Consider the following 17,697-nt stretch of genomic DNA (forward strand, 5'->3'; position numbering starts at 1 on the left):
GGACCTGGGGGATTTCACACAGCAAAATCGTATGAAAAAAAGCACAAGTGAGAGGCATGTAACGCGTATGTAAAGAAGCCAGATCAGGAGCCTGTCCTGCATCGGGGTGTGTGTGTGTGTGTGTGTGTGTGTGTGAGAGAGAGAGAGAGAGAGAGAGAAAGAGAGAGCACGCGAGCAAGTGCTAGTGAGCTATGCTTGCAGAAATGTGTCAGGTTGAATGTGACCAAGGGTGGCTGCAATCTAAGAAAGGATACATGCTTGCCCTTTATCCTGGTGTCACGTTGCAGCCCTCTCTTTTCAGCTCACCAGGAGCACTGATAAGTGTGTCCCTCCCCCAGCCCCCACCCAGCAGCAAGCGGAGAATCAGGAACAATTAAGGATTTCCTGTCAGTGCACCTGATCTCCCCACCCCTGCCTGCCAACCACTCATGCCCCTCGGGAAATCTCCTGCCCCTTTTTCAAGAAATGGCTTTGGTTCGCTTTGCCTCTGTGTGTGTTTTGCGTGGATACCTTTTTTTGTATGATTCAGGCTAACAAACTTAAGGGATTTGCTCATCAAGGAGAAATGACAGTGCTTCATACCGAAAGCCTGGAACTCCCGTGTGCTAGATGATTTTATCTGGAGACTCTTAGCTACATGTCACCAACTGACTTGTGAGGAAGACGAGGGTAGCCTCGTCGCAGCCGTGACTCAGGGAGGATATTGCAGCTGCTGCTTCTGTCACTGTCCCTGTGCCTGCCTCCAGACACGGATGTGTGTCCCAAATCTGTGACTTCAGCACCTGGGCTTGGTGACTTAACACAGTGAGCACACACTGTTTCATGAGCAGTCAGCCCTGCTGAGCTCCTGCTCTGCTGGGCGCCCGTCTTCTGTCCCCTCCCCTTTCTCACTCCCCCTGCCACTTCTCACTCACTCCCTCGCTTTCTTTTTAAACCCAAAACTGTTCCGTGGGTTAATAGTCTTAGATGCAGGCTCAGAAGGAGATCTGACAAGACTGCCAGGTGAGAAAGAAGAACCCGTGGCGTTCTGGCTCCCAGGCTTTCATAGCTGCAGTCCTCCCGCCTCGCCTCCCCTCGCCCTCTACCCTGTTCTGGCTCTCTGCACGCAGTCAGGCAGTGTGGTCTGGGATTTTGTCAGATCTTTCCAGCTCCCAGTGCAGTCATTGAGAAAAAGGAAAAAAGGCAGAGTTGTTCAATTTCTAAGTGAGGTGTTCCTGGGGATTGTTTTGTTTTTGTCTTGTCATTGTGTACTTGGAAATAAGCACATGTGTCAGTTTTTAATATACACCTGCTTCCAGAGTCTCAGAATAGTCCCTGTTACTCAGGGAAAGCTGGACTGGGGTGTAGTGGGTGAAGCCCCTGCCTGCAGCGCCGGCATCCCATATGGGATGAGTCCTGGCTGCTCCACTTCTCACCCAGCTCCCTGCTAATGGCCTGGGAAAGCAGTGGACGATGGCCTAGGTACTTGGGCCCCTGCCACCTATGTAGGAGTCCCGGAAGAAGCTCCTGGTTTCAGAACAGCCCAGGTCCAGCTGTTGCAGCCATCTGGGGAGTGAACCAGCTGATAGAAGGTCTCTCTCTTTCTGTAGCTCTGACTTTCAAATAAATAAGTACAATTTTGAAAAAGTAAGAGATGCTGTATTTGGGCTATAGTGCTAAGGTCCTCCATGAAGCTCTAGATAAACCTAGGAATTTTGGTCAGAGCCACTTTGTCTCCTCCCCCTCAAATGCCCTCAGTTCGATTGTTTTCATCTTATTTCATCATAAATTTATAATCTGTCCCCACTGGCTAACATAAATTTTCTTTAGAGCAGTTGAAAGCCAACTTGCATATCCCTTGAAACTGTCATCACTTTAATATAGAGAATTTTCTTCCAGATAAATAATAATGTAAGGGAAGCATCATTTTGTTTTGGAAATCTGGGTAGCTGTTTTTTAAAACTACAGGGAGCTACAGGGCTCCCTCACCAGCCTGGAAGCCCCGTGGGGTGTCACCACCGCCCCCTCTCCGTCTTGCTTGCTCACTCCCCAGCCCACGCCACAGATGGGGCACAGCGGGCTCTCGGGTGAGGCAGCTCTGCGTGAGCAGCCTCTGCGGTGAGCTCTGTAGTCCACGCTCCAGTACAGAAATGCTCTTCTCCGGCTTCGGGATAGCAAGGAAACAGAAAGGGAAGTGAGACTAAGGAGCGGATTCCATGGACTGCATAGATGAGCGCCTCCCAGCGAATACGGGCTCAGTCTAATCGTGTTAAGCACTAACCATGCTCTGTCGCTTTATCTTTTTCTCATATGGGGCTGTGTCTTAGGCTACATCACTTGATCTATCCACATGGCCTTAGTATTATTGTTATTAATCGAGTTTCCACTCTCCAAAGTTAAGTGAACGCACAGATCACGTGTACTCTTCTGTGTTATTTAAATTCCTTCAGTGCTGCCTAATTGGGATGTTCCCAGGCAGCCAGCTTATGTGGACTTGGGGTGGCATTTATGGAGGAACTGGAGTATAAACCTGCAGTTACTCTATTTGTCCTGAAAAAATTAAATTTAAAGGGCGTTTTTACAGGGGCATAAAATACTTCATATAGCATACTCATCATGTACTGCTTGTTGAAAATAACTGTGGACAGGAAATTCTTTAAAAGAAATACAAAGAAGAAAGGATTTTAAAGTTTTGCCAGTTGAGCCCTCCCATCGTATGGCTATGACCGTAGAGGCCCAGAGAGGCAAAACAGTGACTCAAAGCAACAAAGTCTCCTGATGCCTCTTGCTGTACAATGCTGGTTATGCCTCGTGGCAGACTCTTGAGTTCAAGTACTGGCTCCGCAGGTTAACCAGCTCTGTGGGCAAGTTAGTGAACCTGTCTCAGCATTAGCCTTCGTCAGTCCTATCTTCCGTAGATATTTCCAAGCCAAATTTCAGGAAAAGTTTGCTGCCTCTGAAACCAGGGCCTGACTCTACCTAATGACTGTGGATGACTCTGAACCTAGAAGAGGAGTCAGGAATTCCCAGGTGCTCCGTGAACTTACTAAGGACCAGCCAGGTCTCACAGCTGCCTTGCCGTCAGGAAGCTGGGCTTTGACAAAGCCCTTAATGAGAGGGAGAGTGGGGGGGGGGGGGGGGGTGGAGTGGACAGGGAGTGAGTTAGTAACTGATGCAGTATGTGTACTTAAAAGGGCACATATGTGCCTCCAAGTCAATTCTAGTGGCAGTTATTCTCCTTGGTAAAAGCTGTCCATCTTATCTCGGTCCACACATCTACTGATGATTTAAATGGAGCCATTGACAACTTGCTTATTAACTTTGCAAATGGGCAAACCAGATACATGAAATATAAAGGTTGGATGTATAATTGGTGATGCTTGACTGCTGAGATTCTGTCTAACTCACAGTTTGCCAGAGTACTTGAACAATCTAATAGGTCTACTAAAATTAAATTCTGGAACACTAAGGAAAATGTCATGAAAGTGTTCTCCCCTCCCCGGTGTGCTTGTGCCTTTCTATGTCTGAAATATGCAAGAACCTCCCAGCATACCTGAAAGGAAAGTGGTTACAGCACTGCACCGAGAAGTGATGTTTGTAAATAATCATGGTTGGAAATGAAATATGGAAAATGTCAGATCCCTTAATTCTGTGCCGAATTCTTAAGAAGCAAATCGTCTCAGTGACTGGTTTTTCTTTTATTCAATGAATGGATCTAGCCAGGTAGGCAAAGAGTAGCTTTGTCCCAGTGACCACAATAGCATTGTTCCAAGATAGCTCTACTCCTTCTTCGATGAATTTCTTTTATTCTTTTTTTTTTAAGATTTATTTATTTATTTGAAAGTCAGAGTTACACAGAGAGAAGAGAGGCAGAGAGAGAGAGGTCCTCCATCTGATGGTTCACTCTCCAATTGGCCACCATGGCCGGAGCTGCGCCAATCCGAAGCCAGGAGCCAGGTGCTTCCTCCGGGTCTCCCTCATGGGTGCTGGGGCCCAAGGACTTGGGCCATCCTCTACTGCTTTCCCAGGCCACAGCAGAGAGCTGGATTGGAAGTGGAGCAGCCAGGTCTCAAACCGGCACCCATATGGGATGCCGGTGCTTCAGACCAGGGCATTAAGCCACTGCGCCACAGCACTGGCCCCAATTTCTTTATTCTTATGTGTTATAGTGTCTGAACGGGAACTCTCAAAAGACCTGTTGCATTTTATTCCTTAGGCAGCAAACACACAGTTTTTATCCCTCTTATTTCTGAGCTGCTGTGATATCAGCTGACCTGGGTGGATTAACTTTTAATAGAGAGACATGTTTTTCTTCTGTTCAGAGTTCGTTGTAACATGCACATGACCAAAGGCAAAATCACTGTGCCCAAGAAATTCTGAAAATGCATTTATTTTATGTAGTGCTTTAGGATGAAAATCCAATTTGAAGCCTCAAATTTTTTTTGTTTTCCCTTGAATGATTTTCTTGCAAAAGACTGATCTGTTCCATTGCTCTAAAATCACTGTTTAAAATATAAAATATTTCCCAAACTAGCAATTGGAAATGTTTTGTGGATATATCCTCCCAAAACTAGTTCTCTAAGAAGCTCATGCAATTGAACATATTATGCACTACATTGTTCTTACTTAATTTCATTTACCTTTTCTACAAGGATACAAACTGTAAAATGTTGAGATGACTTTGTATTTGTGGATCATTGCAAACTAAAACACAGGAATAGTTGGTTGTGTTGATTGAGTTATATTGAGCTATTATAGCGTGTCATCTTGTAACTCTTCAATAGGAGTCTTAAAGTATAAGACTGTAAGCCGGCGCCGCAGCTCACTAGGCTAATCCTCTGCCTTGCAGCGCCGGCACACTGGGTTCTAGTCTGGTCAGGGCGCCGGATTCTGTCCCGGTTGCCCCTCTTCCAGGCCAGCTCTCTGCTGTGGCCCGGGAGTGCAGTGGAGGATGGCCCAAGTGCTTGGACCCTGCACCCCATGGGAGACCAGGATAAGTACCTGGCTCCTGCCATCGGATCAGCGCGGTGCGCCGGCTGCAGTGCGCCAGCCGTGGCGGCCACTGGAGGGTGAACCAACGGCAAGAGAAGACCTTTCTCTCTGTCTCTCTCTCTCACTGTCCACTCTGCCTGTCAAAAAAAAAAAAAAAAAAAAAAAAAAAGTATAAGACTGTAGAATAACAGGGAACACAGGAAAATGAGAGAACTCATGCAAATATTTCATGTTATGCCAGTGAGAATTTCTCTCCTGTGCTATATGCAAGCTGGTAAAGAAACACTGCTCTCCCTTTGTGTTAAAGGTGACCTTTGTCATAGCTTTGCATTCCACATTTTAAAATAAGGCATTCATTGACCCTCACTGAGTGCTTTAGGGGACGTGCCACCCATAAGCTAGACTTTCTTCAGCTGTGTGTTTCCCACTTACCCCTGCTGACACCAGGAATAGGACACATTTGATCTTCCTGTCAGCTAAGAGATTGGTCAAGAATGGAGCCCCAGGGGTGGCCATTTTGCCCAGTGGTTGAGATGCCCGCATCCCATGCAGATATCCCTGGGTTCAAGCCCCAGCTCCGCCTCCGTGCACTACCTTGCTGCTAATGTACACCCTGGGAGGTGGCGGCGATGATTCAAGTAGTCGAGTCCCTGCATCCGTGGGGTTCCAGGCTCCTCACTTCAGCCTCTTCTATTATAGATATGGGGGAGGGTGGATAAACCAGCAGATGGAAGATCTTTCTCTCCCTCCTTCTTGCTCTCTGTACAGCTTTCAAACAAATAAAGTATTTTTAGTTTTTTTTTTTAAAAGAACAGAGCCATAGCATAAAGCTGTGTTAGCAAACAAGAACCCAAATGAATGATGCTGTGTTACCCACAGAGCATCAGACAGTCAAAATTCAGTTCCACGATTAGTGTTTTATAGCGAATTCAAGATGACAGTTCATCTTCTAGTGAATTCAAGATAACAGCCCATCTTTTATTCGAGACATGTTTGATTGGTGGACACAGACGCACCCTCTTTTTGCAAAACGTAGTGTCCACATGGCTGACAATACAAAGATTTGTAGTCACATTTCTGGAGAGAGATTGTGCTACAGTCAGACAAATCCAGGGGGCCTCAGGACCTTAGGAAACACCTTCTCACCTGCTGTTTTGATGAGTAGCAGTGTCAAACTGAGCCATCAACATCAGACTCTGTTAGGCAAGGCCCTCTGCCCCCAGGGAACCCTCCAGCCCCTCCCCCTGCTTGTTTTGCTCCTTTGAAGTGAGGTTGCAGCCTGCTGCAGTGCCTTCCTGTGCTGCTTGGGGGATATTAGTCCCTCTTCACCATCGCTGCTGTCTGACGAAATACCCTGAAATAGGAGCTGTGCTCCTGTCAGTTGAATGCTTGCATTTTCTGCAACTTAGCGCTGAATTGTCCATGTTTTCAAGGGTTTACTTTCCACTCATCCTCTTGTCACCTCACCCCTCGGCCTGCTTTTTCTTCCTCGGGTTGGCAGTGGGATGAGCAGACCAGACCAGCAGTGTCAGGACACCTGGTGGCGCCTCCCCTGCTGGCCGCTGGCTATGGCCGAGTTCAGCCACCAATGCATTTTCCTCTGCTCTTTGAGCCTGAGTACACAAGGATCTGTCTTTGGCACTGCTTGTGTTTTTCCAGATATTTATATTATCATCCGTGTTCCCAGATATGTTGGTTCTCCTTAAATTTGGGGAACCGATAAGCGTTCCATATCAGGTTACATTTTTTAAAAAAGATTATTTATGTGAAAGTAACAGAGAGAGAGGAAAAGATTTTCCATCTACTGGCTCACTCCTAAAGGGCCATAATGGCTCAGGCACAGGAGCCATCTGGGTCTCCCCCATGGATGGCAGGGGCCCACGGACTTGGACCATCTTCTATCCTGGATGCATTAGCAGAGAGTCAGATCAGAACCAGAGCATCTGGGACTCAAACTGGCACTCTTGTGGGAGGCCAGCATTGCAAGCAGTGGCTTAACCAACTGCACCACAGTGCCAGCCCCTGTGTTTTTCAAATTAATGTGCCTCTCTTCTCTATTACACCGTGAGGTCTTCAGCAAACGCCGACACTCACCTGTGTAGGGAAGCACTGGGCACGTTCTCAGCTGAAGCACGAATCTGGAAGTCCGCAGACTTCTAGTTCCAGCTCTGGCCATTGCAGAGGGGTTTGCTCTTAATTTCTTTAGGTTGCAGTTTCCTTGTCTATAGTCTGTTGGGTTGGATCAGTGGTTCTCACACCTGGCTGCCCACTGGAATTACTTGGACCACTTTTAAAAATGGAGTCAGGAGCATACCTGGGCCCTCTCCTAAATATTCTGTTTAGTTGGGTGTTGGAGGGACCTGTGTGTTAGTAGTTATTTACATCTCCCTGTGTGAAACTAACCTGCAGGCAGGGTTGAGAGATCATTAGCCGAGAGGATGCATGAAGTAAACACCAGCCCTAACATTCCATGATTGCAATTTGATCCTTTAGACAAGATGCTGAACAAGCACTTATTTAAGATAATTGTGCACATTTTTACAGTTTTATATTTGAAGGAAAAAATAAGTATTTCATTAATTTTCAGAAATCCCATAATTTAAGGTCTTGGCCACATTCCAGCCTTCTGTAAATCATGGTAATCCACAGGTGCATTAAAAGCATAACTTGTTTAATGCAAAGTGTTACAAATGAAATATCCTAGTATCATCTGAGACTTACTGTTTTTTAAAGATTATTTATTTGAATGGGAGAGAGAGAGACAGACAGACAGACAGACCTTCCCTCTGCTGGTTCACTCCCCAAATGGCTGCAACCGCCAGGCCTGGGCCAGACCAAGGCCAGGAACCAGGACCTCCATCCACGTCGCCCAGATGAGTGGCAGGCCCTTGAGTACTTGAGACATCATCTGCTGCCTCCCAGTCACATGACCAGAAGGCTGCAGCAGAAGCGGAGTAGACAGAACTCAAACTGACATTCTTATGTGGGATGCCACTGTCCCCAGCAGCAGGTTAACCTGTTGTACCACAAGGCCAGCCCCTGGGATCTAGCTTTAAAATCTTTTAGATATGATTTTTTTTTTCAACAAGGACAGGATTATATTGAGGTGAGCTTGCAGTGAAAAGAAATAAACATTACCTTTTCCTTCCCAAAATGCTGTTTCTTTCACTTGAAATTTCTGCATGTATTGCATAGCATCCTAGGTTTGAGGTGCAGTTGGCTTAACTGCCAAGCCAAATGCCACCTTTAACTTTCAATAGCAAAGCATGAATGTGCTAATCCCAACCCACTAAGCAGAAGCACCCGAAACGGCTTAGACTGAGCCACCTAAACATTCGTCGTCGCAAGGTCCTAAACAAACAGGCTCTTGCAGGGCTCATGTGATTCATAGCCGGATCCCTCGGGTGTTCCCGCGATGGAGGGACAGCCAGCCGCGGAGCCAAAGACCTTCCTCCCGGGCAGGCTCTTCCCGTCATGCCCCACGAGCACGCCGCTGGCCGCTTGTCCTGTTGCAGAGCGGAGGAGGAGGGCACGGATGGCCTCCTCCGCAGCCCAGGCAGATGGAGGGGAGGCGGTGGCTGCGAGCTACCCTGGTGACCTCCGGCCCCCTTCAGTACCATTAGTGGGCAGCTTCCCGAAGCACTCGGAACACCGTCGAGCCTTTCAGAACAGCCCTGACCTCTTCCCACCCTTGTTTTCCAGAACCCATCCCTACTTTATCCTCCTGGCAGCGGGAGAGCGTGGACTCTGACGAGGCCCGCCTCTCCCCACAGGCCGGGCGCCTGATTCGCCAGCTGCTGGATGAAGACAGCGACCCCATGCTGTCCCCTCGCTTCTACGCCTACGGGCAGAGCAGGCAGTACCTGGATGACACGGAAGTGCCTCCTTCTCCCCCCAATTCCCATTCTTTTATGAGGTACGTTTGTCCGTGTTGCTGATGACATGAGCCAGGATAGATAGGAATGGCGCTGATGGCTAGTAGCACCTTTTCCGAAATTCAGTTATGCCCCCGCGCAGGGACTTGTGTGTGAAGTCCATCCTCCTGGACACTGGCCCTGTTGTACCTTCCAGTTGCACGGTGGCCCAAACCTAGCAAGTTTCCAATGGCACTGCTTTCCCAAGGCGCTCTCTCAGATTTAACTCTTGGACTCACAGCAAACATTTCAGTCCCAGAGGAGTCTGGCCCACTTGGTACAGAGCTCCAAGTCCCTAGACAAGTCCATCAGCTTTCTCATACTCAAGGGGAGGGAGGCTCCCCAGCCTCTCCTCCTCCTGCCACTCTGCACTCAGCACGCCCCCAAAGCCCCCCGCAGCAGTCAGCGTCCGCTCCCGGGGAAAGTGACCCAAGCCGTGTCCCTCCCAGGCGCCGCAGCTCCTCTCTGGGCTCCTGTGATGACGAGCAAGAGGACCTGACACCTGCCCAGCTCACACGGAGGATTCAGAGCCTGAAGAAGAAGATCCGCAAGTTTGAGGACCGCTTTGAAGAGGAGCGGAAGTACAGGGTAAGTGCCCCTCGGGCTGTCTTTGTCTCGACTTCCCCTGCCATGCCAGCGTCTCACAGCTCAGGGCACGGATCCAAGAGAAGGAGAGCTCGCTAGGGAATCCCAGTAGTGCAATAGCAGTGGGTCAGTAAACCTTGATCAACCCCGACCGGCACCTGTCACCACTTTCCTTGCACAAGTGTATCTGTGCAGACAACTTGGAAGCTAAAGTCTGCATTTTGTAAATTTATCAGTGAGCAGGAACGGGAAAAATCACTAAATAAAATCATGTCTGGCTAAACTGAATTCCCAGATTTCACCAGCTTGTTCTGCTCTCAGCCCTGCCCTTAACTCTTTCCCACAGCAGTGCCCAGAGAACATTTTTCACAGTGGCTGTAGCACGGACTATTCCCTGGTCCTCTGTTTTCTACTCTTGTTAGCTTTATGGGTTGAATCCTACAACTGATGAAAAGGCAGTCCAAGGCCTCCCAGATCTTAAAGATGCAGCATTTTGTCTCTGAGGAATACTTGGAGAGCATTAAAAAAAAAAAAAAAAGACGGATGGAATTACACTTGTGAAGTTCGCTCTGACTTCGGGTGGAACGCCACTCTCCCTTCCTGTTTGACTTAAAAGTGATCATCAAATAGTCCAGTGCACTCACCGTGGATTCCTCTCCGCAGCCCTCCCACAGCGACAAGGCGGCCAACCCGGAGGTTCTGAAATGGACAAACGACCTTGCCAAATTCCGGAAACAGCTTAAAGGTGGGTGAATTTCTGGAGCTGAGGTGAAGTGGACACAACAGACCCAGTTCAGGTCCTACCACCACCCCCTGTGCTGGGTGCCACTGCTCGGGTACCCTGGGTTCCTGCAGGATGCCTCCCCAGATCGTCTCATGGGCTCAGCTACACTGCAAATTCTCCTGCACTTCTTCATTGCCCGAAACCACTAACAAAAGGATGAGGGTTTCCAGCCAGTGCTTGCGGGTGGCTGGAGCACCTGTTTAATCCCAGGCTCCATTTGCTGTGGGGTTAGAAGACACATAGACATGGACATACATCTAGAAAGGGTTAGGCCCCTGTCCCTCAGAGAGCTTGCTGTCTTAAAGACATAGAGTCCTAGAAACCTCTACATGGAATACAAAGAGAAAGTGATTTCACCAGGAGGTATGTGTTGGCCAGCAGTTGGGCCAACTGATACCTTTGAACAGGACATGTAGAACAGCATCGGCCACATTCTGGGAACATCCAGGCTGATGTGGTAGAATCAGAGATGTTACAGATAAAACTTTCTCAGGACTATGGGCTAGGCAGATGTTCCAGGTCACCCAGGAAGACATTCGGATTATCTCAGGGATTTCCACTGATATCATAGTTAGATTCTCTCTAGGGGAAGAAGAAAAAAAAAGACATACCTAAGCAGATATTGTCACCACTGAAAACCGAGTTGGGCCCAGCAGGTGACAGTTCTCAGCCCTATCCCCAAATCTTCTCAACTAGAGTCAAAACTGAAGATCTCTGAAGAGGCCCTGGCCCCCCGCACGCGGCAGCGAAGCAACACGCTCCCCAAGAGCTTCGGGTCCCAGCTCGAGAGAGAAGACAGCAAGAAGCCAGAGCTGGTAGAGAAAGCAGTGAAGCCGAGTGTGGAAGTCACTCTGGAATCCATCCAGAGGAAGCTCCAGGAGAAGCGGGCGGAGGCCGGCCGCCCTGAGGACATCAAGGTGGGTGCTCCTGCGAGGAGCAGGACCGCGGCCGTCAGCAGGGTGGCGCGTGGGGTGCGCCAGAGACCGCGATGGGGAGCATGGCGCCTTCTGCACCATGTATACATGCGTGCCTGGGGGCAGACAGGGCCACTTCTGCTCATTTCATCTCTGGGCACTTTGGGCTTTGCTACAGATGGCAAGCAGAGAACCACCGTGTACCTTGTAGGGTGAGCTTGTTTAGGTGAATGGCTGCATTGGTAATGCTCTGGAATAGAAGATTCTAGACCTTCGGGGCCTGGTTCGTTAAGCTAAGCCCGTGTGCCTCCCAGCCCTGCTTACTGCAGTGGTCACCCTAATTTGCCACTCCTGGAAGGTCACAGGGAGCTGCTGGTGAGGCTGGGCCGTGTCCCCAGCGAGGGGTCTGGACTGGCTCGCTCCTGAGTGAGCTTAGCTAGGGCTGGCGAGAGCTGCTGCACAAGGATGCTTCTTCACTTTGCTGGAATGTTCACAGAGGCTTTTCCCCTGTGTTTACACAGGATATGACCAAAGAACAGATTGCTAACGAGAAAGTGGCCCTGCAGAAAGCCCTCTTACATTATGAGAGCATCCACGGGCGGCCGGTATGTAACGTCCTCAGTTCTGGGGGGGGGGGGGGGCTCCCTGGCTTTGGGGGGGGATCTTTTGTGTTCAGCATCTTGTAGAGGGGTTTGCTCATGTTTGCTCCCTTCACTTTTTGAATAAGGGAAGTTACTGTCTACACTGTTACTAAGCTTTGTGAAGTCTTTGCCCAAGAGTGTGCCGCTATCTAGGAGGCACTGAACTCAATCAAGGTCCAACAGAGGTTATTCTGCAGGTCACCGTTAGTCACCAGAGGCAGAGGGGTTGGGTGCGGAGGCAGAGCCCTGGAGGGAGGAGGCTCGCCTGGCCCATGAACTCATCCATAAAATGCAGGTGGTAAGCTCCAGTGATCTGCTCCCACGTTCCCTCTCTCTGCTGTGTGGTTGCAAACAGTGTTTGTCGAGAAAGCAGTTGCAGCTGCCATTCAGAATTGAAAGTGTAAGGAGTGTAATACACGCCTCTGCTTTTCCTGGTGTCAGGAAGCGCATGGATGACTGGTGCTCCAGCGAGCATGTGGGGGAGACGGGCCTGATAGGCTGTCACTCTTGTTTAGGAGGAATCTGTAATCAGACATCCTCTCGTCGCTCACTCTTAATTTCCTCTGTTCAGAATATCTGTCAAGAACTCAGTGAAACAAATTCTTTTTTCTTTAATGTTTATTTATTTTCGTTGACTTGAAAGACCAAGCAACAGAGAAAGAGGAGGAGAGAGCGAGTGAACAAACAAGAGTTCCATCTGCTCGCCCACTACCCAAATGCTTGCGACAGCAAGGGCTGGACCAGGCCAAACCCAGGAGCCAGGGGGTCCATGCTGGTCTCCCACATGAGTGGCAGGAACCAAGCAATAAGCCATCAAGCACAGCCTCCCAGGATATTAGCGGGAAGTTGGATTGGAAGCAGCTGAGACTGGTGCACCCAAGTAGTGGCTTAACCAACTGTGCCACAACACCTGCCCAACAAATTCTGTTTTTTAAAAAATATTTATTTATTTGAAAGGTAGAGTTACAGAGAGAGAGGGAGATACACACACACACAGGGAGAGAGAGAGAGAGAGAGAGAGAAAGTCTTCTAATTGCTGGTTCATTCCCCAAATGGTTACAACAGCCGGGTTTAGGCCAGGCCAAAGCCAGGAGCCTGGAACTCCATCCGGGTCTCCTACGTGGGTGGCAGGGGCTCAAGCACTTGGGCCATCTTCCACTGATTTCTCAGGCACATTAGCAAGGAGCTGGATCAGAAGCAGAGCAGCTGGGACTCCAGCTGGCGCTCATAAGGGATGCCAGCATCCCAGGTGGCAGTTAACCCACTGCACCACAACGCCAGCCCCTGAAGCAAGTTCTTAAAAGCAGACGTAAGGAAGGATGAAGTTTATGTTCGCAGATGGACTTTTATGTAGGCAAAAAGCTCTTTTTTTAGCCTCAGCCATAACTAGAAAATGGATGTGGCCTTTTCCTCTCACATTTACTCTTTCTAAATCAAGATGCTTGCAGAATGCTTCAGCACACTCTAGATCGTGAGGGCAACAGCTTTGGGCACAAGACATGACACAAACATGTGCCCAGCATCTTTCCGTGGAGTGAGCCTTCCATTGCATTCGATTCTGAATTTAACGAGTTTAATTTATTCATTAATTTGCAAGGTAGCAACAGGGGGAGAGAAGGAGATCTCTCCTATCTGTTGGTTCACTCCCCAGTGGCCATGGCTGGGCCAGACTGAAGCCCGGAGCTCCGTCTGGGCCTGCCAGGTGGGTGCAGGGTCCGAGTACTTGAACTGTTAGCAAGGCTTTGGATCGGAAGCAGAGCAGGCAGGACTCAAACTGGTACTCTGATATGGGGTACTGGCATCACAGGTGGCAGCTTAACCCACTGCACCACACAACCCCAGCCCCTGGTTAAATTGTTTTTCAAATGTTCCTGCTGCTGCTACTGATTAGTTTTGCTGCACTGTAGTGCAGCCCTGTAGTGGAAAAATACTGACTCTCTGGGATGACATTCATGTTTCTGCCAAGTTCTGTCTCGGATTTGCAAAGGCACTGAACCAAACAGTAAATGCTCTGGTGCTCAAATATGTGGTGAAACTTTGTCCGTCTCTCCTGGAGGGCTCAGAAGCTGCAGAGGCAGAGCTGACCTCCTTTGCACGGAGAGAATCCCCATCACGCTTGCACACTGAGAACCCTGTGGGCCTGCTCGGGGCCCTGGGGCAGGAGGCGGTGGGAGTCGTGTGTGGTTCTTCTTAACATCCCTTCTTTTCATCGTATGGATTTGGGCCGTGGCTTTGATAGGGCTCGTTTAAGGACTCCCTTGCCCAAGAACATACAGCTGCCCTGTAGACAGACTTAACCTTGCTGCCAGTTGAGTTGGTTGCTCGAAGTTGGGCAGATTGTCTCTTTCTGCACGACAGACGGTAGGCAGCTGTTGTGAGCCTTAGAATCGGAACACCTGCATTCAGAATTCAGCCCAGGGGTGGGCGATTCTTGGGTCCCTGCCGTCCACATGGGAGAGCTGGATTGAGTTTCTGGCTCTTATATTCAGCCTCGGCCAATTCTAGCTTTAATGCAGGCCTTTGATGTGTGAACCAGTAGAAGGAAGGTCTCCTGCTTTCTCTGTCACTCTTTCAAATAAATAATAAATAAATAAAATTTCAAAGAGAAAGATGCTGCTTGGGCTACCCTTATCCCCATGATGGTATCCCTGGAATCCAGTCCTGGCTCTGATCCTCATTCCAAAGTGCACCCTGAGAGGAAGCAGGTGACAACTCAAGTGTGTAGGTCACTGCCACTCACATGGGAGTCCCAGATTTGACTTCCCAGCTCCTGGCCTTGGCCTGTCCCAGCCCTGGCTGTTGAGGCATTTTAGGAGTGAACCAACAGACACGAGGCCTCTGGCTGGCTGGCTCTGTCTCCCAAATAAATGAGACAGCAAAATCACTAGAAAGAGCCCAGCCCCACCAAGATCAGCTCTGTGGCGTCTGGCTACTCAGGGCATCGCCGTGCTTTGTTGCTGTGCTAGGTCGCTGTCATGGTTGTCATGGAGATGCAGTGTCATTGCAGACACACACAGAGGCGTTTCTGCATCCAAGTACGTGTAGGATGTCTGGCACTGAGGGAGCCGGGCGGGGTGGCGTGGGGGGCTGCCCAGAAGATGATAGCTTTCCCTTCTGCTACAATTACGCATTCTCCTCTCTGCAGCTGGCCTCTGATTAAATGATAAATCAGGAGAAAGCAGGCACGTTTGCCACGAACACGAAATGTTAGGTGCTGCCCTGCCTTATTACTCCCTCGTCTCTCATCAGCTGTCCAGGCGGGACGAGACCATGCGTCTCCCGGGGCAGGGAGCAGATGCTCTAGGAAATCCGAGCTTCTCTTCTTTCTGCTCCCAGGCCAGACTCTGCCTCTCACCGGGACATGATGCTCCCACCACCCCAGGAAAAGCAGAGTTCCTTTGCTGTCTGGCCAGTCGGAAAATCAGAGAGCGAATTTTTAATTCACAGACCTGTGGTGCTACCCTGGCCAGCCCTGAGACAAGAGTATGCTTAGAAGAGAAACACGAGCACTTTGAGAGCTCAACTCTCACTCCCAGCCTCAATGCTCTTCCCAAAGCATGGCCTCAAAACTTGAGTTTCTGCAGATGGATGGTAAAGGATGCTACCTAACCCAGGCCAGCATGGTGGGTCATGCACTGCCTTAGCAAAGCTGTCTGCAGACTGACATGTGTGTGGACACCCAAAACATTTACACGTGGGAACATATTCCTTTAAAAAAAAAAAAGATTTATTTGAAAGGCAGAATGAAGGGCGGGGGGAGATCTTCTACCTTCTGGTTCACTCCTCAGATGGCTAGGGCTGGGCCAGGCTGAAGCCAAGATCCTGGCACTCCATCCAGGTCTCCCATGTGGGTGCAGGGGCCCAAGCTCCTGGGACATTGCCTGCTGCTTTCCCAGGGGTATTATCAGGGAGCCAGATCCAAAGTGGTGCAGCCAGGACTCGAACCTGAACTTGTACGTGGGATGCCATCATTTCAGGCATCAGCTTAACCCGATGCTCCACAATGCTGCCCCCATAATTCCCTTTTCATTCTTATCAGTGTGTGTCCTTTCTAACACCTAAGCATCTCAGGAAGACTGTGTCACAGAAGTGCAGTGAGGAACTGCCACTCCCCAAGACACCTTCCGAATGTTCTCCTTCTCTGAGAGTAAATGCAAAGCAGCCAAACGGGCCATGCGATTGGAGCCCCTGGGCTCTTGTGTCTCTGCTCAGGGTGTACTTTAACCTCGTGCTCCAAAACCTGGGGGACTGACAGGCACTAAGCACAGCTCTGGTCACACTGCAATGCAGATGGCCGAGCCAGGCAGCCACACTCTGCCTTCGTGCGCTGTTGCGAATTTTCTAATCCTGTCCATGGGCAGCTTACTGTGATAGGAAGAAGAGAGAGTGGCCATGTTCCAGGTGAATGGGCTAAGCCTGCAACAGTTGTTAGAATCATCTCATTGGGTCCTCTGCTAGCAGCGTTAGGGCTCACACAAAGCCAAACCTCTTTGTTTTGCTTGCAAGATTGGGAGGCAGCATGGCTTCTCATCTGTCCCCAGCCTAATTTTGCAGGCTTTCAGTGGCTGCTCAGGAGCAGAGAGTTCTGTAAGCTCCATCTGAGCACAGCCCTCAGCCTGGACGGCAAGATGTTTCCTATCAGGGAGACGCTGACCCAGCTGCCTCAGCACCTTGTGCTGGGATCCTGCCTCACTCCACATCCTGCTTATTTGTGAATGAAAAGGAATCCAAATTGAAGGTCAGTCACAGCCTGGGTTCTTGACCTGTCTCTGTTGCCTTGAGCATCACAGGCGGTGGCTTAACCTGCTGTGCCACAGTGTAGACTCCTCAGATTTCATAGTTGTTGTTTTGCTGAAATAACTTCTGAGTCTTTTTCCAGTTTTGAAGTCATTTGTGGTGAAATACCAATTTTAAACCTGTCAGTATGGTAGATAGCAGAGGCAAGACCATACAAGGTTAGCATTATCGCTAATGACAGGAAGTAAACCAGCAAAAAGATCTGTGTGATGGCAGTATCCTGCTCTGGCTTGTAGGTTTCTCCCAACTGCACTTCCTGTTGGCCACTTGGAGCAAGGCAAATACCAGAGTCAACAGGAGCTAATCCATTTATGCGTAATCCAAAGTAATCTTTGCATCTGAAGGCCCTGAAGCCCCAGAAGAGAAATGGGCACAGCTGCCACTGTTTGCCCTTCCCAGCCTCTGACACTCTGGCCCTCTCACCTGTGGAACGGGAACAGCGTGCAAAAAGCAAACACTAGCCCAAAACAGATACTTCATCCTGTGAACCAGGCAGACACGTTTCTCTTTGAAATATGTATTCATTCATTTTTTAAAAGATTTGTGGAGCACTTCCATTATGTCAGGCACTGAGGTAGTTCCTAAGGATACAAAACATAAACTCGTATTTCCAAGGGCCTACGATGTAATAGTGGGGACAGTGTGTCAGCAAGTGGTTACTGTAGACTGTCAAGTGCTTGTGAAATTACAGGGTAGGGAGGTGGCACAGAGAGGAGGAGGAGGAGGAAGGCGCCCAGCATGGGCTGGAGGGGCAGTTCTGGAAGGCAGTGGCACAGGGAGGGGGTCCTGCTCTGGAGCTTGCCCAAGAAGCAAGGGGCACAGAGGCAATTAGACAAGGAGCCAGGAGATGGCCTGGTTTATTCCTGGAACTTAAGGGCTGATGGGGAGAAGAGAAGCAGCAGATGGTTGGGGGACTTCAGATATCAAAGCAGGCTAGATTCTTCCCCACTCCCTGGAGACCCAACGCTTTACCAATTCTGAGCCCAGTGCCAGATTCTGGGAATACAGGGACGAATCAATCCATGCATTCTCTCAGCAAATGTCCCTTGAATATGTCCTGTTTACCAGAGTCTTGTTTTCAAAAACACAGC

The 17,697-nt window shown here is 49.4% G+C and overlaps 1 protein-coding gene across 13 annotated transcripts in view; it reads left to right on the plus strand.

The window, feature by feature from the left end:
• FAM13A (family with sequence similarity 13 member A) overlaps positions 1–17,697 on the plus strand; it is a 388,793-nt gene that overhangs the window by 355,835 nt on the left and 15,261 nt on the right. For 12 of the 13 annotated variants that reach the window (XM_070047870.2, XM_070047871.2, XM_051819564.3 and 9 more), the window contains 5 exons: positions 8,674–8,887; positions 9,335–9,473; positions 10,134–10,215; positions 10,951–11,171; positions 11,690–11,773. In XM_070047870.2, coding sequence (XP_069903971.2) covers positions 8,674–8,887; positions 9,335–9,473; positions 10,134–10,215; positions 10,951–11,171; positions 11,690–11,773 — 740 coding nt within the window. The remainder of the gene's footprint in view (positions 1–8,673; positions 8,888–9,334; positions 9,474–10,133; positions 10,216–10,950; positions 11,172–11,689; positions 11,774–17,697) is intronic. The other variant, XR_016212400.1, reaches the window with a different exon arrangement.

The sequence above is a fragment of the Oryctolagus cuniculus genome, chromosome 8 (assembly GCF_051225735.1).
Source record: "Oryctolagus cuniculus isolate XC-2025 breed Fujian yellow rabbit chromosome 8, ASM5122573v1, whole genome shotgun sequence".
Taxonomy (NCBI): domain Eukaryota; kingdom Metazoa; phylum Chordata; class Mammalia; order Lagomorpha; family Leporidae; genus Oryctolagus; species Oryctolagus cuniculus.